General features: G+C 57.3%; 1 protein-coding gene across 8 annotated transcripts in view; it reads right to left on the bottom strand.

Annotated features, from left to right (window-relative positions):
• NIN (ninein) overlaps positions 1-19,497 on the bottom strand; it is a 61,562-nt gene extending 42,065 nt beyond the window's left edge. For 4 of the 8 annotated variants that reach the window (XM_063399716.1, XM_063399719.1, XM_063399720.1 and 1 more), the window contains exons 1-4: positions 19,081-19,265; positions 13,353-13,556; positions 7,600-7,681; positions 434-597 (exon numbers count right to left, since the gene is read on the bottom strand). In XM_063399716.1, coding sequence (XP_063255786.1) covers positions 434-597; positions 7,600-7,681; positions 13,353-13,535 — 429 coding nt within the window. In that variant the 5' untranslated portion in view covers positions 13,536-13,556; positions 19,081-19,265. Of the gene's footprint in view, positions 1-433; positions 598-7,599; positions 7,682-13,352; positions 13,557-15,876; positions 17,945-19,080; positions 19,268-19,296 lie in introns of those variants that run through there. The other 4 variants (XM_063399717.1, XM_063399722.1, XM_063399723.1 and 1 more) reach the window with 4 other exon arrangements.
• Between the last annotated feature and the right edge of the window lie 3,773 nt (positions 19,498-23,270).

The raw sequence follows: 23,270 nt of genomic DNA, 5'->3' as shown, positions 1-23,270 counted from the left end.
CTGCACTAATGGATGTGGACGTGCTCCGTCTGCTCCCAGCCCACACCTCGTTAGCCACAGAGGCAGAGGCTCAGCCCTTGCTTAATTGCTGGCCCACACTCCAGCCAGGAGCCAGCGACGTCAGCCCCGGCTCCTTCCCCGCTTCCCACGGCGCACGGAGCGAGGGAGGCGGTGCCTGCCATGGCTGATCCCCAAGGACAGGCAGGGAGGGCGGCCAGCAAAGCCACTGGGACATCCCAACCCCTGTGGATGTGGGGAGCAGCCGTGCCCAGAGGTGACAAGGCCACCCCAACACCCATCCTAAGGACAGGCAGGGAGAGCAGCCAATGCCTTTACTGGGAAGGCTCCAAACACATCCCAAGGCCCTGTGGATGTGGGGAGCAGCCCCGCCAGAGGTGACAGGGCCACCCCACAGCCGTCCCTCCCTGCTCACCTCCTGGCTGGCAGCGATGTGTGCGGGATGTGGCTCCTCGCTCAGCGGCTCGATGACCGTCACCTCGGCAAAGTCCTCCACAGACTCCTGGAACTCCGGCAGGGAACGGCGCCCGTAGCGTTTGCCGCCTTTGATGTACTTGGGCTGTGCCTCCGGGGAGGAATCTGGGGAGTCCAAGCACAAAACACATCAGGGATGGGATTTTTTGGGCTCTCTCAGAGGAATTTTGGGCGCCCAGCTGCCGCCACCATTCCTGGTGGGCAGGGAATTCCAGCGGCGGCTCCGTGCCTGGATCATCGCTCCCCCCACCCTGCCTCTGGGTCTGGGGGTTAGAACTGGTGCTGCTCCCTGCCAAAAAAAGCTCTCACAAAGTGGAATCTTCCTCTTCCTCGCCCTTCCCCAACTCCCAGATCAAGTTAACAGGATGGGGGGAGGGAAAATCCCCTCATCCTTGCCAGGAGCCATGGATGGAAAGTCCATTAGGCCTCTCCTCCTTGCACTAATCTCCATTAGCAGCACCAGGCAGGTTTAATTAGGGACAGAGTTGCACAGAGGCAGCTCAAGTCTCCAGATCCTGCAGACACCTGGGCGGCCGCCGCTGCTTTCCGTGGGTTTCAATTTCAGCTCCATTAAAATGCCCAAAGAACCGGGCAAGAGGAAAAAAATTGGGCAAGTTTGGAGTCTCTGGAGGGGCCGACAGGAGCAGCTGATCCAGGCGACAGCGGGGCAGGTCCCAGCCTGTGCTGAGCAGCCACAGCCAACTGCAGGATCTAAATAACCCTTTGGAGTCGTCGTCTAATTACAGGGGCTCCACATTCCCCGGCTCCAGCTTCCCCCAGCAAGCTCCTGCCTTTGGGGACTGAATTATCCGGGAGCACTCGCAGGCGAGGATCAAAACAAAAAATAAATAAGCACGTTTTGGGCTGTTTTCAGTGAGAATCCTCCGATGTCTGGAGCAGGGGGCAAATTAAACGAAGGACCAAATTAACCAGGGATTCAATTAGGGGAAGGCTCCGTGCCACCCTTTGTTTCAGTGTTTGCTAACCTGACTGCTGAAACCCCCCCAGGACTCCATCATCTTTTATTTTCTCCGCCACTCGCGGTGGCAAGAGCAGCAGCTTTTGAAAATTTTATTTGCAGAGGGCTCCGATATAAAAGAAATGCAGGAGTGCAATACTAATAAGGCCCAGGGAAGCTGTTCCACCACTGACAAAGGATACACGGAAAGCAGTGGGTCTCCAAACCCCCCTACCCAAACGCCTCCTCGGATAATATTCCTTTAGATATGGAAGAAAAGGCTTCGAGCTTGTTAGAGGGAGGAAAAAAAAAATATTCCACAACTTAGCTATGCAATGAATTATAAAATACACAGGCTGAGGAGCGCTTTGATTCCCCAGCCTTGCGCTCCATCCAGGCAGCTCCAGGGAACAAACCCGGCGCCCGTGTTTGAACAAGGCCATCCTAACAAGATTTGCTGCAGCTGGGCCTCAGCACATGAAAGTTGGGCGATGGAGTGCACCGATAGAAAAATCAGGAGGAGACAGGCTGATTAAGGAAGAGCCCCAGAACAAAAGCAAACCTTATCACTCCTATTAAAGCCCGCCCGGTGGTGAACAATCTCCATCCAGCAGCTCCCTCTGAAATGCTAATATTTGTGGCTACTCATTCACCCAGTTATTTTCTCCCCTCCCCTGCACACGAGAGGGCTGGGGGCTTTGTTTTCCTTCAGAAATCATTTTTATTATTCCCAAGACAGAGCCGTACCTCCATCTGTCTTTGGAGAGATGGAGGAGGGGGGAGAAGCTGGGATTCAGCAATATTGAAGCTGCTACAGCTAAATTTCCTTCTGGATTTCCCAAAGAATCCTGTTTCCAACCCTGCCACACTGATGGTGCTTACCCACTGCTGCAGCTGGAAATTCAGTGGGCCAGTGGAAGGTGCTCCTGCTCGTGGCAGGGGGGTGGAATGGGATGGTTTTCAAAGTCCCCTCCAACCCACACCGCTCTGTGACACTCTAAAACACAAGTGCCACCACGCTGTGCCCCCTGCAAGCACGGGAATGGCAACAACACCAGCATCTCCTCATTTCTGTGTTTTCAGCACTTGCAGCTGATCTCTCTCTTCTCCTTGCTCTGAGCACCACGGGTGAGCTTGTTTGCCTTTTGTAATTAAAAAGCTGCCAAGCTCCAGAACATCCCCGGGAGGGAAAGGTGACCCTTCACAGCTTGAGGAGAACAAAGTTGGCTCCAACTTCCAAACCAGCTGTGCCTGAGCCCAGCTGCTGAGGGGATCCCAGCCCAGGCACCCTGAATTCCCATTTCCAGAGCTGGGGGGCTTTTGTTAACACTGGGTTATTAACAGCTCTTCCCTTATCCTATCCTGCAGCCCCATCCCTGGAAGCACAAATTCCTCTTCTTTCCACCATCACCTCTCACCCAGGTGGGCACTGACACCTCCCACACCTGGAGCATCCTCTAACCTCTCCCTCTCCTGCTTTCCCAACCCCTGGTACAGCAGCTGGTGCCTTTGATGTTCCCACCATTCCCAATGTTTAGGGAATGCTGAGCACACACACAAAAAGCCAAAAGCAGCCATCCATGCTTCCTGAATGCAGGAAATTCACTGAGGAGCTGAACAGGTTCTCATTCCCAGCCAAAACTGAGGAGGAAGGGTTAGAGAATCATCAAGGCTGGAAAAGACCTCCGAGGTCACCAAGTCCAACCTTAGATGGAAAGAGCTGCTCAGCCCACATGTGCCTTCAATGTACAGCAGGAGCATGAAGGAGGTGTCAGACCAAGCCTTTCACTGAAGGAGGTGCCCATGAGACAGCCCTGTGAGATATTTATCCCCCAAAATGCCAAATACCCCCCCCTGAACAGAAGAGAGGATGCTCTGGTACCCACTCCTCCCCCCAAGGGCAAGGTGAGATGCTGCTGCTCAGACTCCCACTATTGTGTGGCTGACAAATCACCAAGAAAGGGTGGAAAAAAGAGAAAAAATAAAATAGGTTGTGCCCTCCCTGCCTCCTACAGCCCTCGGCAAAGCGTGGGCTTAGTAAAACCCACTCCAGAGCTGGTGCCTAATTAGACACTGGGGTCTGATCTGCCCCCCTGAACTGCCCCCAGGCTGGGGGCAAGGGGAGGGGGCTCTCGCCTTCCTGCCCACTGCCCAGAGGGTCTGTGGCCCTCAAAGTGCCCCCTGAAATGAAATAACCCCCCCAGATCTGCATTTCATGAGACCCCCCTGATTTTAGCGCTGCAGACTCAATTCCCTCTCCCTCTCCCCCCGTCCATCCCGGCAGTGAAATGTCTCCGTGGCTGCAGATTTACACTTGATTTTCTGCCTTTCTGCGCCAGATAAGTCATTTCAAAATCCTGCTCTGTCCTCAGATGGGGAGGGAGGGGGGCTCCCCTTCCCTGGGCCCGGCATCAAAGCCCTGCAGCACAGACAAAAGGGGGTTTAGAGCAGCAGGACCCTCAGCCCGCAATCCCCGCGCTGCGAGGTGAAATTCATCTCTCTGCTGCTTAAGATTGGGAAGGGAGGGACGTTCCAAGTGCTGGGCAAAGCACATGGCAGCCAGGATCTGCTAAATCCTAATCCCCTGAGGCACCAGGTACGTCTGAACTCCTCCAAGTCCTATTTCATAATTCAGGCACAGCAGTGGAGGAAGAGAGGAGTCGTGGCTGGGTCACCACAATCCAAAATCCACGGGTTTGGACTCAAAAATACCCTGTGGCATCACCCACCCCTGTCTGGGCTGTGACACTGGTTTTATCCCCACCTGAACAACCTTTCCCCCATGGATGAGGCTCTTCCAAAGGGCATCATCCCCACCAGCTCCTTTGGGGAGGGCATTTGTGTTGTCTCCAGAAGGAGAAGGAAAAAACCAGGGAGGGAAAATCCCAAACCCCCTCGTGACTACAGGGATGATGGCGTCAAACTGCTCTTTAATTTCTCCTGGGTGTTCCTGTAATCCTGCACTCCACCCCAGTAATCCCTCCCTAGCCCAGCTTCCACGCACTTTTGATTTGCTATAATGGGGAGAAAAAAAGCCTGATTTTTTTTTCCCCCCCTAGTCACCCACACAACTGGTTTTTTTGTCTTTCTTTCCTTTCCTCACCCTTAAATCTATTTTATTGTCCCCAAGCTCCTCCCCACCACTGCTGCAGTGACCCACGGACAAAGAGCAGCGGTGGCAGCAGCACCCAGCACGGTCCCATGGGTCTCAAGAGCTAAAATAGTGATTATTTTAAATAGTGATTATTTTAAACCACATCCAAGCCTTTCTCTGCTTTCCCTGGAATCCCCCCATCCCTCTTCCCAGCAGAGGCAGGCTTTGCTCGGCCAGCTGATGCTCTGGTTCACAGCTGGGTCTGTGTCCCCACACTGACACCCTCCAGGGGACAGAGCTGATGGCAGCAGCTCTGGAACTCTGCCTGCCTCGGTTTCCAGGGCTGCTTCCCAGGCAAAGCGCCTGCAGCACCATCCTCCCTGCCAGTCTCGCCTTTGCAAAGGGAATTCAGCCTCCTTGCCAAGAAAAAAAATAATATATAAATATATCAGCTGCTCTCTGCAAGCCGGAGCGCTTCTCCCACCTGCCGCTTCCTCCCGAAATGAGGAAACCCCCTCAGCTGCTTCTGCAGGAACTGCAGCACTTGTGGTTCCTTGTCCCCAGCCCCTGGCTCCTGCTGTGACCCCACAGTCCTGTCACAGAATCAGCCTGGCTGGAAGGGACCTTGAAAATCACCTCCTTCCATGGCAGGGACACCTCTCACCATCCCAGGCTGCTCCCAGCCCTGTCCAGCCTGGCCTTGGGCACTGCCAGGGATCCAGGGGCAGCCACAGCTTCCCTGGGCACCCTGTGCCAGAGCCTGCCCACCCTCACAGCCAGGAATTCCCAATTCCCAATATCCCATCTATCTTCCCCACCCTCCCAGCCAGGAATTCCCTCCCAATCCATCCCTGTCCCCTGGCAGTTCAAAGCCATTTCCCCTGTGCTGTCACTCCAGGCCCTGGTGAATAATCCCTTTTTCCCTGTTTGTTTTTGGCTCCCTTCAGGTGCTGGAAAGGGCTGGAAGGGGCTCCCAAAGCTGCTCTCCTCCAGCCTGGGGAGCCCCAATTCCCTGAGCCTTTCCTCACAGCAGAGGGCCTGCATCCCTCTGTGCCTGTGTCCCTCCTGTCACCTCCCTGTGCCAAACCCTCCCCCTGAGCTGGGAGCATCCGTGGGGACAAGGAGGTGGCATCCCCTTGGCTGTGTCACACAGACTGTCTGGGGCTGCAGCACAAAGCCAGGAGCCCTCCAGTGACCTTCCCATCACCCAAATCCCTGGATAAAACCATCACAGCCACTTCCTTCCACAGCAAACTTCCCAGATGCTGCAAACAGCCTTAAAATCTCTGCTTCTCCCCCCGACCCCCCCGCCACAATCCCCCCCAAATTAAATTTTCATTTAAATGATACGATTTAGAGCTCTTAACTCAATTTTTCCCAAGCCTGGGGCGGGCTGGAACACCAGCATTTCCACACTCCCTGACAGTTTGACACCAGCAGCACAAAGCAGCTTGTTCTCCAAATCTCCAGTTTGATCTAAATTAAAAGAAGCAGAGACTTTGGCGTTAACCAACCTGTCAAAATGCATTAAAAATAAAATGCCTCCCAGGCCTGCCTGGCTCTGGCTCCCTACCTGTACCCCACACCCTTTGATTTCCTGCCATTCCAACCCCAGCTGACAAGGAGTGTCCCCAAGGAGAGCTCTCCAGCTTCGCTTGTCATTTCCCCCACGATAACCCCAAATTTCGCCATTTCTGGAGGATTTATTTACATTTCAATCAAGCTGGAGCCTCTCAGCCATATGATACCCCAATAAATGCAGAATGCTGGATTAGTTCTGCCTCGCTGGGGCTTTGCCTCCTGCTCTGTGCCAGCTCCTTCCCAAGGGGCTGGGGAGGGATGCTCCCCCCTGAGCACCCACCGACCCGCACTTGGAAATTCCATTAAGGAATGCCGGGTGCAGGAGCTGCCATCAGCCCTCTCAAAGCACTAAAGAGCTTTGGAAATGAGAGGTGGAAAATCAAAATAACCCATCAATCACACCTCTCCAAGCCTGTGGTTTTTGCAGCCTATTTAAAGGGGAAAGTTGTAATTTTGCTGGCAGGCTGCTCTCTCCGGAGTGGGATGCTCCAGCTGAGATTGATGCTCCAGGAGAGGAAACCTGGAGAATTCCCTCTCCCCCTTTGCTAAGCTGTTTTCTCCTTGGGGGGATTTTGCTCCCCTGCTGCTCCAAAGACAGGATTAGGGATTTACATACAGGTGTGACACCAGCTGGAGCTGCAGGGGCTCAGCCCCCACCACGGCCCCACAGCTCCCAGTGCTCCCAGTCCCTGGTGCACGGGAGGGGGAAAACATTGAAGCTGAAGCCAGATTTCCTGCCAAGGAAAGCCTGAAAAGCCCCATTTTCCAGGCACACTGAAACAAAGCAAGGAAAAAGCAGGACACTGAGGACTCACAGCACTGCCCCATCCCTGGAAGTGTCCAAGGCCAGTTGGACAGGGCTTGGAGCAGCCTGGGATAGCAGAAGGTTGGGGTTTCATGGCACATGGGGTCCCTTCCCACTCAAACCATCCTGGAATTCTCTGACCAGCCCCAGCCTGGTTTCTCAGGGGCTTCACTTGTTCAGGAACACCTCTGGAGCAGCCTGACTGTCTCCTGGGGGAACTACAGAGAATTTTCCTGCACCCCGCTCATCTCAGACACAAGGAAACAGAATGGACTTGAAAAAACACAAAAACCAACACCAGCCCCAGCTGGGAAAAAGCAAATGGCTGGAAATCAGCCTGGCCACAACTCCCTGCTCCTAAAGCATCTCTGGCCACCAGGAGTGGTGTGGGATAGAGAGACCTGAGCCCATGGCACAGCCCTGAGACATCCTGAGCGTGTGAAGTGTCTGCTCACAGCCATCCTGTGCCTCTCTGGGCATTTAGATCCTGGGAATGGGACAGAAACACCCAATGGCTCTGAAAACACCTCCCTTTTCTCCCAGGATCAGCCTTTGCTGCTTGGATGGCAGCACCTAAAAAGCCCTTTCTCCTCTAAGTTCTTCTGTGAGAGCCACCCACAGCTGCTTTGCCAATGGAAATGTATTATTTTAGGTAATGTCAGTATTTACCTGGCTCTTGGAAGTGCTCTTCATTTGACAGGGTTCTGGATAAGATGAGGATAAGTGCTTCTTTAAACTGATCAAAGTGGACCTGTGGGGGAAAAAAAAAGGAAGAAAAGAGGAAATCAGGTGGTGCAGGGAGTTAAATGTGAGGCAAATAATCCAGTAGGAAGTGGGAATCACTCAGATCAGCACCCCTGTGCTGGCAAGGGGCACGAAGGAACCCTGGAGAAGTGACAGCAGGGGACAGGGAGACACAGCCAGCACCTCTGGGCACGTGGGAAGAATCATTGCTACCACAGAAGGACCCAAAGGCACAGGTTTCATGCACTGGTTGGGTTTTTCCAGAGCAAGAAGCCAAAATAGCATGTCCAAACCAGCAGGGAGCATCTCCATCACTTGAGGTGGCCTGGCCAGGGTCAGTGGCTCCTACAATGAGACCACTCCTGGTCAGGGATGAATAATCCATTGTGGAAATGCTCCACTGCCCTAATTAAGCTTCAAAAACCACTTCCCAATGTGACTGGCAGAAAAATTCCTCCCTTTCCAGGGCAGCCCTGCCCCAGCTCCTGTAGTTCTGTAAGGGCTGAACGAGGAATACCAAGCCTGGAGTGTAGCTGAGAAAATACAAAACAGAATAAAAAAATAAAATAAAAAATAGAGACATGATCCTGCCACTGAGAGGAGGTTTTTTTTCCCTCCTTTTTTTTCCATCTGTGCCTTCCTGGAAAGCCTCCTGCCTGGCAGCCAGGAACAGGCACAAAGAGGCTGCAGCATCCTCCCAGGGAATGTCAGCAATTCCAGCCGTGGGGGACACGCAGAGCCAGGGACAGCTGGAGAAGCTATTTGACATGGGTCAGCGGCCAGGCAGAGCTGGCTGCTACCATTTCTTTTGGCTAAATAAATCTGAGGAGAATTTTTAGCGTGGAACAAAAGATTTTGTATTTAAAGAAACCCAGTGAGGCTGCTCTGGCTGGCAGAGGGATTTTCCTGCTGCTTGGGGAGGCACAAGCAGCAAAGTTCAAGGCTGAAGTTCTCCAGCCTGTTTTTGGGAGGTCAGGAAAGCTCAAAAAATTCCCAATGAGCTCCCTGGTAGGGAGGGGACACAGGTGAGCCATGGAGGTAACAGGGGAGCACCTCATGCCACTGCTCAGGCAGTGCCAATCACCCCTGAGGCTTTCAACAACTTTAAATGTGTTTTTAAACACAATTAAAAAATATGTTCAGCAGAGAAGCTCATCAGGAATGCCTTCATCTGAATACTAATTGCTGCCATCCTTTTCCAGACACTGGGGCACTTCAAAAAGGACAGTTTACAGAGATAGCAGAATTTCCCCCATTAAAAAAACCCAACAAAAACCTTGACATTTAGAACTAAATGAGGATGAATAAAAGATGAGGGTGTTCAAATTACAGGTTCCCTCCCCACGGGATCCTCTCAGGACGTGAACTGTGACAACAGACAGAGCCAATCCCCTGGATGGGTGCTGGGGCTGGGATCTCACAAGCAGCAAGAAAACAAGATCCACTTTGCATCCCTGATGGATTTAAATAAAGCCAAAGCACCTGGGCAGGTGTGCAGCACCACTGACATCACTGCCCTGCATAACGAGCCCCAGGACTCCTGTCTGCACTGAGGAGGAGGAGGAAGGAGGAAGAGCTGAGCCCTCGTTCAGCTGCACAAGGACAGATTGGGATTTTCCCATGGCCACGACATCCAAAGGAGCCTGTGGAGGATCGGGCTGTGGAGCAGGACGTGGCCACCCTCCTGTGCAGGATTTCAAATGCAAATCAGCAGGACAGGCACAGGGGCTTCCCCAGGGCCCTCCTCACTGGGCAGGTGGAGTCCCAGCTGGCAGAGGGGGAGATGTTTCCTCAGGATGGGCCAGAGGTTTCTCCTAACACCAGATAACCAGCAAAACCAGTCTGTGGTGCATGTTTGACCTTGGATGTGGTGTCTGCATGCAGAGAGGGCACAGAGAGTGAGAGAAACACTGATAAAATTAGAGCTGGGCTCCAGCACAAGGCAGGCAGGGCAGCCACGGGACAGCAAAGCCACAGACGCTGCAGAAATCCTCCTGGGAGGGTGGGGAGGCCCTGGCACAGCTTCCCCTGGATCCCTGGAAGTGTCCAAGGTCAGGCTGGATGGGCTTGGAGCAACCTGGGATAGTGGAAGGTGTCCCTTGCCCATGGCAGGGGTGGAACTGGATGGGCTTCAAGGTCCCTTCCAACCACACCACTCTGATTCTGAGTTTTGGTATTTTGCTCATTTGTGTGTCTGCTCACGGGGCCCCCTCAGCATTTTGGGGCTGGTCCCAAGCAGCCAGGAGGCAATGGGGGTGTGGGAGGTGACACACAGCGTGCTGCCATGCCCACCCAGGGCTGGGGACAGCACACACGCCCCTGCACACCCCACAGCCAGGAGGATTCTCCCAGAACACCAAAATCAGGGGCAAACAGGACAAATACAGCAGCAGAGAGGCACGGCTAGCCCGGCACAGCCTCCCCAACCAGGGACCAGCCAAAGCTGGGGCTGCCCCGGCTCCCCCGAGAGCTCCCATGGCTGATGGGCGCCAGGCAGAGCTGTGTGCCCGTGCCAAGGCTCCTGCCAAGGCTCCTGCCAAGGCTCCTGCTGCTCCCCACAGCACCTGGCACAGCCAGGACAGGCAGCACCAGCAGCTCCTCCAGCCCCTGCCCTCCATCCCGAGGGCCAGCCCCATTCCCAAGGCGAATTCCCTTCCAGGCACAAGGTCGCAGAGGGAAATGGCTGTGAGGGAGATGCAGAATGAGAATATCCTGATCCACAGGGATTGTGCAATCCAACTCCTGGCCCTGCACAGACCCCCAACAATCCCACCCTGGGCATCCCTGTCCAAACACTCCTGGAGCTCTGGCAGGTTTGGGAATGTCACCATTCCCTGGGGAGCCTGGGCAGAACCCTCTGGGGGAAGAACCTTTCCTGAAATCCAACCTAAACCTCTCCCAACACAGCTCCAGCCCTTCCTTCAGGTCCTAACAAGCCAATCTCTCACAGTGACATCAGAGCAGGGCAGCCTTGGCCCCAAGCCCCCACGTGGGCCATGGAAAGCCCCACGGAGCATTAAGGGGAACAGCAGGCACAAGGGTTGTGCAAGAGGTCACAGCCAAACCCGTGGCACTGCAGGGAGCTGCAGTGAGGCCCAGGCACGCTGCCCTTGCTGCAGGCTGGGAATGCAGTGGTGCAGGTGAAACCCGAGCTCCCATCCCTGCCCAAGGACAGCACCAAGGACAGGCCCTGCACAGCACCCAGAGGTGCCTGATTTCACAGAATCCCAGAAGGATTTGGGATGGAAAGGACCTTAAAGTTCATCTCATCCCAGCCCTGCCATGGCAGGGACACCTCCCACTGTCCCAGGTCACTCCAAGCCCCATCCAAGCTGGCCTTGGGCACTCCCAGGGACAGGGACTGACTGCCAGGGCTCACCCCCATCCCTGCACATCCCAGGCCACGGGCACTGTCCCCAAGACACCTCCAGTTTGCTGCTAATTAAAGGGCACAGAGAGGGCAGACAGACAGGCACAGGCACACCCATCCCCTCACTCCTGCCATCAAGAGAAAAGGGAAAACTTCCTGAGGAATGGCAGGACAGGGAGCATCACCTCTGCACACAGTGCGTGAGGAAAACAGTTCCACAGGGGTCTGCCTGTGCCACGAGGATTTACAGCCCCACACCAGACCATCACAGGGCAGGCAGCACTTCCAGCCCCTCTGCAGACACCAGCTCAGCTCCCAGTCCCTGCCCAGGGCAGGGGGTTGGGATGAGGTGATCTTCGAGATCCCCTTCCAACCCAAACCATTCCACAATTCTGTGATCCCAGAGCTCTCATCCCTGGAGCAGAGCCCCCGGCACAAAGGCGGGCACGTGGCCCCCGTGGAGTTGCCCCGAGCAGACAAAACCTTCCCCCTCCGCCCCCCTCGCCGGTGCCCTGCCATAAATCCCTGGAAGTGCAGGCAAACAAAGGCTGGGACCATCTGCAGCGAGGGGCTGCAGGGGCAGGTGCAACAAGTCTGTGCTCAGGGAGCAACGTGTTTGCTGCTGCTCTCCCCACGGCATCCTAGGAAACCCCGAGGATCCGAGGGCCATTAAATCTGGGCACTGCTGCTGCTAACGAGCACAGACCAGAGGACAAAGATTGTCCTGAGGCTCCAGGCTGGGAGGGAGAACCATCCCCAGAGACAAAGGGAGGAATGGAATAGAATGGGATGCATCCTGGCAGGGATGGAGCTCCAGGCTGGATGGGGTGACCTGGCACTCGGGGTGCTTTGGCAGGGGGGTTTGGGTGCCCTGAGCAGCTGGGACAGCCACATCTGCCCTTCCTTTCTCTCTATGCCCCCATCCCACAATTGGCAAAGCCAGGTTGGATAGAACAAGGGGAAATGGCTTTAAGCTGAAGGAAAATAGATTTAAATTCAATATTTGGAAGGAATTCTTGGCTTTGCGGGTGGGCAGGCCCTGGCACAGGGTGCCCAGAGCAGCTGTGGCTGCCCCTGGATCCCTGGCAGTGTCCAAGGCCAGGCTGGACGGGGCTTGGAGCATCCTGGGATAGTGGAAGGTGTCCCTGCCCATGGAAGGGGGTTGGAACTGGATGATCTTTAAGGTTCTTCCAACCCAAACCATTCCACGATTCTTTGATAACAGCACCTGAGTGCTGGACACTCAAGATGACAGAGAAAGTCCTTGGTGCTCCAGCAAATGCCACACTGAAACTCCAAAGGTCAACAACCTCTGCCTGGATCCATCCCTGCCCCAGCTCCACTCACTGCCAGAAGAAGAGCTGCAGCCCCAGGGCAGGCGAGGAAGAGGAGGAAAAAGGGAAAATCCCTTTGTTCGTTAAAGGAATTATTTGGTTTGTGAAAACCACAGTTTGATCCGAAAGGGGAGTCGGGATGGCTGCTCGTCTGTGGAGAGCCCTGGCTGCCCTGTTCCACATTTTTCTGATTTTAATGAGCAGTGATGGGATTTCAGGGTGATTTCCAGGGAAGGATCTAATGCACTCTGAGCACGGCGCGCCAGCAAAGACGTAATGCAGAACAACACAAGGACATCCACGCTGAACTGGAGATCCCCCCAAGGGCAAGCAGCTTCTGCTCAGTGCCCCGGCATTTAACCCCATAAAGGGACAACCACAACTGAAAAAATGGCTTTGGGAAGCCCCCAACACCAGGCAACGTGGACAAGGGTGGCTCAGACAGTGATGCCTGAGTGGGACAATGCTCCCGACCTCAGAGAAGCATGCGTGACTGCACACAGCCCCGCCGGTCTAACTGCAGCTTAAGCCAGAGTAAATCACAGGCTCAAGCCCTGGATTTAGGTCCTTGTCCCACCCCAAGTGGCTCAGAGTTTGTGCAAGCACCTGGTGAGCTGGTCTGGGGAGGTGACCCAGGCCAGCAGCACAAGGACAGCCAGGACCTGGCACTTGCCCTGGCCTTGGACACTGGGAAAGCACAGCAGGGCACAGGGCTCAGCCTGCAGTGGTGGTTCCTGAGCCTCAGACCCGTCCAGACAGGGCAGACAGAGCAGTTCCCTCCCTGCTGTCACCAGTTCTGCTCTTGGAAGTTGCCCTGTGCCCACCCTGCTGACCGAACCAGACCCCACGAGCCCACCAGAAGCCCAGGAATGCTGATGTACACAAATCACAGACACCAGCCTCTTCCCAAGGCCACTCCATGCACACAGGCACCGCCTGGCCCCCCAGCCCCCTCCATCTCCCCACATCCTTACCCTGCCTAGGAGGTTTCCTTGCAGGAGGGTCTGCTGCAGTGCTGGGGCCACCTCCTCCAGGTGCAGCATGTGGCAGAGGTCAGTGAGCTCCTCCTGGCCCAGGGAGCCCGTGCCCGTGCTGTCAAAGCTGTCAAAGAGCTCCTTGAGGCGAGCTTCATACTGGTCCTGCTCAGCTTCATCCATCCCATAGCCTGCCACGCTCACCTGCGGGGAGACACGGGGCAGGTGACCACTGGTGGCTCCTGGGGACAGCAGGAGAGCCCAAGGGCTGGCACAGCAGCTGCCCATGAGGCTGTTTGGGGCCGTGCTGGGTGGCATTAAGCGCTCCACTGCTGCTCCAGCCTCTCCCATCCCACTGGGGGAAGAAGTCACAGAGCAGAAAGACCGAGGGGGAAAAGCCTGCAGAGCCAAACCCTCAGGAGGGGACAGCCCAGGTGGCTGGGCCAGCCCCATGTGGCATGTCCCTGTCCCTGTGTGCCACCCCAGGCTGGCTCCAGGAGCGGCTCCTTTGGAGCTGAGGTGCTGCAGGGGAAAATTGCTCCCTTGAGCTCACCCGGGTGTCGCAGGTGATGCTTTGGTGAGAAGATAAACAACCCAACAGGAGCTCAGCAGCCAAGTGTGGGGCTCTGCCTGAGGAGGGGAGGGCAGGGCACCCCGACCCAAACCCCTCAGGACAGCCAGCCACCATGAGGGCCACGCATCCCCTGCACCAAAGACAGGATCATGGAATGCTTTAGGCTGGGAAAAAACCCCAAGATCAAGCCCAGCCGCCAAGCACTCCTGAGCTGCTCCCCCTCAGGTGTTTCTGAAGGCAGAGAAGGGTTTGACAGGCAGCAAACCCAGAGCAGAGCAGACCCCAGCATGGGGACAGCCAAAATCTGTCTGGTGTCCTGTACCAGGCACACAAAGCCCAGGCCCAGTTTGTCTCAGGTCTTCAACTTCCCCTCCAAGTCAAGTTTTCACCCCTCTCATCCATTGCTAACAGAGGATCACAGCCCCAGGAGCTGCTCTGGCACGGGAGTAGAGGAAAATTTCCCCTCTGACATGAAGGAGTTGGCTGGATCTGTTTGTCCAGCCTGGCCCAGGGCTCCTGGCTGGCTTTGGGTGGCAGCAGTGTCACCCAGTGCCACGACACAGCCTCAGTGTGGCTGTGCCACCACCCTGGGGGCACCACAGGCACTGTCACCATCCATGGATGACAATGGGCACTGACCTGGTGTCCCTGGACCCAACTGGGCATCCCGGGATGCCTGGCCAGCCTCATCCATGACCCCACACCAGCCATGGCAATTCTGCTTTTGTGGCAGCTGCAGGTTGTGTCAGCCACATTTCCCAAACCAGGGGGTCCCACCCAAGCCCCCTGTCATGGAGCAGTGCCCTCTGCTCCTCACAGGCTTCCTGTGGCTCCCAGTGCCACCAGCAGCACCCCTGGACACCCCAGAACAAGCAGAGCTGCTCCAGTCACAGCCCAATCCCACAGCCCTGCCCAGCACAGCCCAAGAGCCAGGGAATCTCCAGGGCAGGCACTGCAGCAGCCGTGCCCCTCATTTCTGTGGCTGCAGGAGCAGATGCCAAGGCAGAGCAGCCTCTGGATCCCACCTCTGCTGAGGGATGCAGGGCTGGTGGCAGGGACAGGGCCCACGGGACAGGGACAGCCCAGCCAGGCTGTCCCTCCTCCTGCACTCCACGGGCAAGGAACGGCCATGGACACTCCAGGGAGTGGACACAATCCCTCCACCTGAGCCTCACACACTCCCTGTCCCATTTTTTTCCCCAAATCCCTCTTGAGCTGATTTCCCACAGCACCCAGGCACTGTGAGGAGGAGGGAGGGCACAGACACATTCGACCTGGGGCACAGAGGAGGAGGCAGCACCCAAAAACTCAGGTGGAAGGCAGGAGAAAGGCAATAAACTCATTTTCTATCCCCACAGCAGCATCCCCATTTCCCACCTGCACCCACAGGGCTGACAGTGGCTGGATCCTGGTGTGAGGGAACCCTGCCTGCACATTCCAGCAGCCCCAAAACTCACAGCCAAGCCTCCAGCAAAGATGACTCCAACCCAAAGAGCTTCCCAAGCGTTTCTGAGCCTCTTATCTTCAGCTGAGCCACCTCTTCCCCCATAAGAGATGTCTCCAGCACCTGACCCTACTGCTACACTGCCAGAACCAGTTTCCCCAGTTAGTGCAGAGAGCTAAATGCCACCTCCCAACATATCCCCGAGCATCCCTGAGAGGAATCACCCCTCTCAGTGCCACAACAGCAGCAGAGAGCACAAAAACTCACCCTGGGCAAGTCCAGCATTGGGGGACCCCATAAAACCAGCAGGAAAAACACAACCCCTAAAGGAAAGGAGCACCAGGGCTGCACCTGCCCTGCATCCCAGGTGAGTTTTTGGCCAGGGCACTGTGGCAGCCTCACACATCCCCACGCCGAGGGCCAGGCAGAGCTCAGGGGGGCACAGGCAGCCCTGCACAGCCTGGGGAAGGGGTTTGGTGCTTTGGGGGCCAGGGCTGGGTCCCTACCTGCAGTCAGCGGGCGCAGGGAGCTGCCGGCAGCGCGGCGAGCCCGCGATCCTGCACAACCTCCATCTTAGGCAGGCGGCTCCGGCACGCAGCAAGGTGACCCAAGATGCCTCCTCCCGCCTGAATTATTCAGCGGCGCCTCCACCGAGGGGGGAAAAAAAGCCACCCGAGCCTCCTACCTGAGGAGCTGGCGAGCTGGCATGGCCCGGCAGCCAGGATAATGAGGGCAGAGCCCTGAGCACAGCCACCTCCGGCAGCGCTGCCAGGGAAGGGGACACGGCAGAGGCACACAAAGCCCGAATTAAAGGGCAGCCTTTCATCCCTGCTCCAGATGGGCCAGCAGCTGAGATGCAGCAGGGCGGGCGGGATAATGGGGGCAGCAGCTGAGCGGGGGCTCCCCAGACCCTGAGCATCACTTTGTTCAGATTTATTGCGTCATTGAGTCCCCCAGAATGACCAGCTCGAGAAGTGCAGCTTTAGGAGAATAACCTAAATAACCACCAGGTTATTCCTCCTTTCTGTTCTCCTTATGACCAGCCCGGGGAAGCAGAGCGCTCTGGGATGATGAGAAGAGGAAGTTTTCAGCGGCATTTCTTTCCTGCCTTTAAATCCACCCCCTCCTGAGAGCCAGATAACCTTCACAACACAATGTAGGGGCCTGCCAGGACTAAACCCTCAGCTAAATTTAACTCGAACAATATAGGCTTAAATAGCAATTACCGCTTCGCATATGAAGGGCCCAGAATCAATATCAACTTTAGCCTGGAGCTAATGAAGACACAGATTACCTGGTCAATCAATGGCATCAGCAAGCAAAACCACCACAATTAGCACAATTACCTTCTATTTTGAGGGGGGAGGGTTGTGTTTGTAAACAGTATGAATTGTAGAATCCCAGAAATACTTGAGTTGGAAAGGACCTTAAAGGCCACTCCATGGCAACCCCATGGGCAGGGACACCTTCCACTAGACCAACACAAAATCACATTTGCTGCTGCACAAGAGGGAGATTTTGGGGATGCTCTGCCTGGATGCCCCCATGGGCTGCATCACTAACCAGGGCTGTGGGTACCTTGCTCTTATTCCCAACCTGCCCTGCGTGAAAGTCATCAGCTCCAAGGGACAGGAGCTGGCTTTTGCTGCTACTCTTGATTGCCTCGACTCTAATGAGGGCCTGGTAATTAGCAGTAATTACCCAGCAGGGCAGCATCCTGTGGCCACCTCCAAAACACAAGCCCCTGCTCCATGGGATGTCAGTGCTCTGGAGTGTCCCCTGTGCTGGAGAGCACGGCCACACTCGGGCACTTTAAAGCAGCTTTGCCTTCCCACTGCACCCGTGACAACTGGAGTGATGTGAACAGAGCTGGCAAAGCCCAGCAGGACCCCAGATTTTAATGCTGGGGTTTATATGAGATGCCCAGCAGCCACCAAAACCAGCCCACGGAGCCCTTGCTGGAAAGGCAGAGCGGAGGGTGGCTCACACTCATTATCTCCTGCCCCTAATGAACCATCTCATCCATCACAGCTGCAGCTCTGCTGAATCACAGAATTCCCTGAGCTGGAGGGACCCACAGGGATCGTGGACTCCAGATCCTGTCCCTGCACAGACCCCCAACAATCCCACCCTGAGCATCCCTGGCAGTGCTGTCCAAGCACTCCTGGAGCTCTGGCAGGTTTGGGAATGTCACCATTCCCTGGGGAGCCTGGGCAGTGCCAGCACCCTCTGGGGGAAGAACCTTTCCTGAAATCCAACCTAACCTCCCCCCAACACAGCTCCAGCCCTTCCCTGGGTCCTGTCACTGGTCACCAGAGAGAAGAGCAGGGTGTCCTGTCCCTGCATCCACCCCAAAATTGGGGCAATTCCCAGCTCAGCCCACGCTGCAACACCCCGTCCCCCCTTGGAGCAGCAGCCCCACAAAGGCTCACACCGAGAAACCCAAGAGAAAGGGAACAACAAAACCCAGAAGGACAATGAAGCACCTAAACCTCAGTAAATCACTTGACAGCACGCCCCGCTCTCCAAGGGTCACCGCCGGAGTCAGCCTTACAGCTGGCGGTCCCTCCTCCCCATTGACCACGCTCGTAATTCTCCTTGCACCTCAATGCCACCTCTCCCCCTGCACCCCAAAAACACCCCCAGACCCTCCAAAGTTGGCAGAGAGCGGCGATCCTGTTAACCAAGCTCCACTCCAGATTAGCAAAGCAGCGCCGGCGTATAAAAGCACTATAAATTTATGTAAAGAGCTTCAAAAGCAGCGCAGCGGTTTGAATATTCACGCCAGGCCGGTATTTGCATTGTAATAGGGCTTTTCACTCCCGGCCTTCCCTCCATAAGGAAAAACAAAGCGCCCATCTGGTTTGATTTTGCAAATCGGGCTGGAGTCGCTCCGCAGCAACTCGGGGAGCCCCGGGTGCGATAAAGCCCGAGGTGGAGGCACAAAGCTGATTATTTCCGATTATTTCGGAGGTAAACAAAGCGAGCCGGTCATTTACCCACGGAAATGCGGGATGGGGTAATTCCCGCGGAGCTGCGCGGCCCCGCTGGAGCCGGGCTCTGCTGAATCACGGCGAGAGCGCCGGCGCCTTCCCCAGCCCCGTTTTGGGGAGCGCAGGAGGAAGAGGAGCAGGAGACACCCAAACTGTCGCCCACCCAGCCAGCAAAATCCCAGCACCCGAACCTCCCGGGCTGGGGATTTTGGCTTTCCCGGCTCACAGCCGCGGCTCCATCCCGACAGGGATGTTCCCAGGGAGTCGGGCCCGCGGTTGGTGACCAGACAGCAGATGCCGTCTGCCACCCTGGTGACGGCGAGAGCTCTGCCGATGACAAAACAACTGCTGTTGTTAATTCCTCCAGCCACAGCCGGGGCTCAGCCCGGGGAGAGTGGTCCAGACCGCGCTCGCAGCGCTTGGAGCATCTCTCCGGGAACAGGGACGCGCGCCGGGATGGGGCGCCCTTGGCAGGAGGGCGAGCGGCACCGGGACCTGCCACCCCTGGGACCTCTGCCACCAGCCCTAAGGGCACCCGGGGGGCTCTGGCACCCCCTCACAGACACCCCTGAAACCGCCACCGCACCCTCTGGCTGGGCTTCCCTATCCCCATCACCCCCTCTTCCAGCATCCCCCCCTTCTCTCCAGCGTCCCATTCCTCCCCCTTTCCCTCGGGCATCCCCCCCGCCCTCCCGAGCCCCTTCCCCAGGCACCCACCTCGCCGCTGCGCCCCTTCCCCCGGCCCGTCCCGGCGCCCCGCACACGCGGCCGCCCCGCCGGGAAGGGACGGGAAGGGGCGGGCTGCGCCCGGCACCGCCCGCGGAGGAGGGACCGGGCCGGGCAGCGCTTCCCCCGCGCCCGGGGCTCGGCGATGCCCCTGCCCCTTCCCACCGCCCCTTCCCGCAGCCGCCCCCGCGCCCGTCCCGGCCTCACCGGCTGCCGGTGCCCGCGGGCGCGGCGGGGCTGGCGGAGCGCTCGGAGCGTTGCGGGGCCGGGGGAGGCGCCGCGTTCAAATAGGGCCGCGTTTATTGGGCCGAGGCTCGGGGGCGGCCCCGGCAGCGCGGGACTGCCCCGGGGCGGGGGGACCGGCGGCCTTTGTGCGGCACCGCCCGGGAACGCCCCCCGGCACGGCGGGCGGCTACGAGGGTGTGCGGGGATGTCCCGCACCCCCGGGGCACCGGTGTGTCCCCGCTGTTCTGTACCCGCGTGGCATCGCCCCAGCTTCCCGCTGTTATGTCCCCCCAGGGTGGCATCACCCCAGCTGCCCTCTGTCCTGCACCTCAGGACAGTGTAACCCTCGGTCCCCAATGTCCCGGTCCCCAGGGTGGCATCATCTCGGTTCCCATCCTCCTGCATCCCAGGGGACATCATCACATCTCCCTACTGTTCTGCACCCCCGGGTGGCATCAGCCCAGCGCCCTCCTGTCCTGTCCCCCAGGGTGGCACCACCATGGGCCCCACCTCAGGGTGGCATCACCCAGCTCTTCAATGTCCCATCCCCCCAAGTGGCACCATCACAGTTCCTGTCATCGCACGCCTCAAGGTGGCATCACTCCAGCTCCCAACTGTCCCGTCCCCCAGGGTGACATCACCTGAGTTCCCATCATTCTGCACCCCGCGGGGACATCACCCTGGCGCCCTGCCCTGCCCTCCAGGGTGCCATCACCTCCTCACCGTCCTGTCCCCCAGATGCCATCACCCCAACTGCCCACTGTGCTGCACCCCAGGGTGGCATCACCCCAGCTCCCCAGCATCCTGTCCCCCAGGGTGACAACACCTTGGTCCTCATCGTCCCCCAAGCCAAGTGGACACCACTGAGCCCTTGCTGTCCTATACCCCAAGGTGGCATCACCCTGGCCTGTCCCCCGGGGTGGCATCACCCCAGCTCCATACCGTCCTGCACCCCAGGGGACACGGCCCTGCAGCTCCCTCACTGTCCCAAAAAAACAATGACACGTCACCTGGGCTGTCCCACGCCTGAAGGTCACAGCAAAATGTCGCTGTCCCCCACCCTGGGGACATGGCACCCCGGCTCTCTGCTATTCCAGGGTACCATGTCACCCACTGTCCCCTGCCCTGGGGACATGGCACCCGAGCTCCCTGCCATCCCTGGGCCTGGGGAACATCCCGAGTCTCCTTGTGTCACCGTGACACAGGATGGCTGCAGTGCCCCTGGCATCCACCCTTTCCCCACCCCAGCACCCGCGGTCACCCTGCACTGTCCCACCCGTGCCCTTCACTCGCTTTGGGGGGTCACAAAAGCAGGGACCCCCCTGTGCCGCAGGAGCCAGCCCGCAGGGGAGCCCTGGGGCGGGGACACACGAGCCACAGGCACCAGCAGAACCCCAACCCTCACTGAAAGCTCGGCAGTCCCGCCTGGAAGCCGGAGCCACCGCCCGCCCACGCTCCTGCTCAGCCGCGGGAAGCCGGCGGTCCCTGGGGCTTGTGGATTCTCTGATGGCTAATAAGGGCTTCCACCCACGCTGCAATCCGCTCTCGAGCAATTGCTGGGTTGTTTTTGGTGAAAAGGCCAGGGGCGAGATGACATTTTAGCCTTCCCTTTTTCAAGGCGGCTCTGGTCTGCGCGTTCAAGAAATTTCCTGGGGAGGAGCGAGGGGAACACAAAAGCCTCACACAGGGAGTTGCACAAACCTCGCTCAGATCGTAAACTGGGCTTAAAACCCCACAGCAGAGCCACGGGTGGGTTTGCCACACCACACAAGGACATCTGGGACATGTGAGGTAACGGCGTAAAGAGCTTCAAAAGTATTGTAATAAAATATTGTAATAAAATATTTAGAGGTAGCTCTGCTGCGCGTTACCTGGCACGTCACTGCCGCCTGGCCCAGGGGCAGCGCTGTGGCTGTGGGACACGGCACAGTGTCCCCAGCAGCCAGCAAAGCCTTGCCCGGGGCTGTGGCCGTGTCCCTGCGGTGACAGAAGCAAGGCAGGGTGACTCCAAAGAGAAGGGGCCCTTGGCGAGAGGTTTTGCCGGACAGATGTCAGCAGCCGTGGCTTTGTGCTGGCCAAGGGCTTTTTGTCTCGGTTTTTAACATTTGCCATTTTTCTCCGCCGCTTTCTTCTGCTCTGACACTTGCTGAGGGTTTTCCTTTCTTTCTTTCCTTTCTCCCTCTCTTTCCCCATTTGCTTTTCCATCCCCGGTTCAAACACTTTTTCTCCGCGCATTATGCTGAAGTTGGAACCATCTGGTGCTTTGTTCTGTTGCGAGCCCGGCGAGTGCCAGGACCTTTATCCCCCTCACCCTCCTCCTCCTCGCCGGTGCCTCGCTAATCCAAGCGACAGCCCCGAAAAATCCCCCCCTGTCCCCCGACAAAGCCGCTGGTCACACGCGTGCCTGGGGTGGGCGATGGGGACAGGCAGCACGCTCCGTGTCCCCGTGTCCCCATCCCACAGGGATGCGCAGCCCCCGCCTCAGCAGCGCTGGTAATCATCCCACCGCAAATTCCTGACTCATTTTTAGGACCAGCTGTCAGCAGAGGCATCCTGATTTCATTTTCCCCTGGTTTTCCCACAGGAGAAAATCGTGTTTCCAGGGAGTCACGGAGCCGTGCCAGACACGGGGCCCGCCAGCCTATTTTTGGAGCCCTCTTCCCAGCGAGCAGCTGCGCTCCAGGATGGCATTTGCAGCGAGCTCGGCGGAAGGAAAGCTCGGCTCAACCAACCCACGCTGTCACAAAAATCGGGACACGTGGGAAACACCGGGATTGCCGGACATCAGCCGCCGATGGATCCGCGGCGGGCTCGGGGCTGGCACAGAGCCACCCAAAATCGGGGGCAGCGGCTGCGCAGGCAGGGGGTGACCCCTGTGCGAGGCCGTGGGTGCCCGGCTCCTGCAGAAACACCCTCCCGCCTTGGCTCTGGCTGCTCCGTCACGCTTTCCTTCCCATTTTCCCTGAACAATGGGGTGCTTTGTTCTGGGGAGAGGGAAAGTCCGGCTGCCGCACGGGGAGCGGGCTGGGGGGAGCTGGGAGCTGCTCCTGCATTCCTGGGGTCTTTCCAGCTGTGCCGTGGTGGGCACGGGAACCCCTCACCCCGGCCAGGACAGGGGGAAGAGGGCCATAAAATAGCAAAAACAAAACAAAACAAAAAATCGGAAAAAAAAAAAAGGAAAAAAAAAAGGGAAAAAAAAGGAAAAAAAAAAGCGCCATGAAATCATCAACAAAACATAAACAAAGGGAAAATGGAAAAGACGCTGTAGGAAAAAAAAAAAAACCAACAGCTGGAAGGAACCTCCCCATCTCCCAGCTGGTGCCGGTAGAAGTTTGGAATGACCTAAGCCCAAACTTTGCTATTTTTTGCACCGAACAAAGGCGAGCCCCGCTCAGCCGCAGCGGCACCGCCGCTCCTCGGCCGCGGCTCGCTGCTGCCATCCCCCGTCCGGCTCCCTCCGCACTCCCAGCGCCGCCTCTCCGGCCTGATCCTGCCCATTCCCTTGGAGGATTTTCCCTCCAGCCCAGGGAACCCTCGTGTTTGCCGCGTTTGCTGTGCCGGCTCTGTGGCAAGAAATATTTGTGTGGTTGCTCCGTGCTGGTGGGCACTCTGCACTTCCCCAGCTCCGTGCCAGCCCCTGCCAGCCCTCAGGAGCTCCAGGCCCCTCTGGCACCTTGCCCATCCCTGGAGTTGCTGGGGATCCCCTCTCCCGTTCATCTCCATGAGAATTCACTGCCAAGCCGCAGCCCCAGCACTCAGTGGGAGTGGGGGAAATTTGGAGGTGGAAGGAAAAGCTCCTGCCTGTGAAACCAGCTGGGTCTGTTGGTCATTTCCCCCCCTGTGCTGCCCCTGAGGCATGGGAAGAGCAGCTCGGGGCTGGCTTGTGCCACCTTATTGCAACAGCTGCTGATGAGGATCACAAAGACACCGGCCCACAGCCCCGGTTTGACTGGACC

Source organism: Prinia subflava, chromosome 5, assembly GCF_021018805.1.
Source record: "Prinia subflava isolate CZ2003 ecotype Zambia chromosome 5, Cam_Psub_1.2, whole genome shotgun sequence".
Taxonomy (NCBI): Eukaryota; Metazoa; Chordata; class Aves; order Passeriformes; family Cisticolidae; genus Prinia; species Prinia subflava.
The sequence above is the reverse complement of the archived record's forward strand: the minus strand, read 5'-3'. Positions and strand labels throughout refer to the sequence as shown.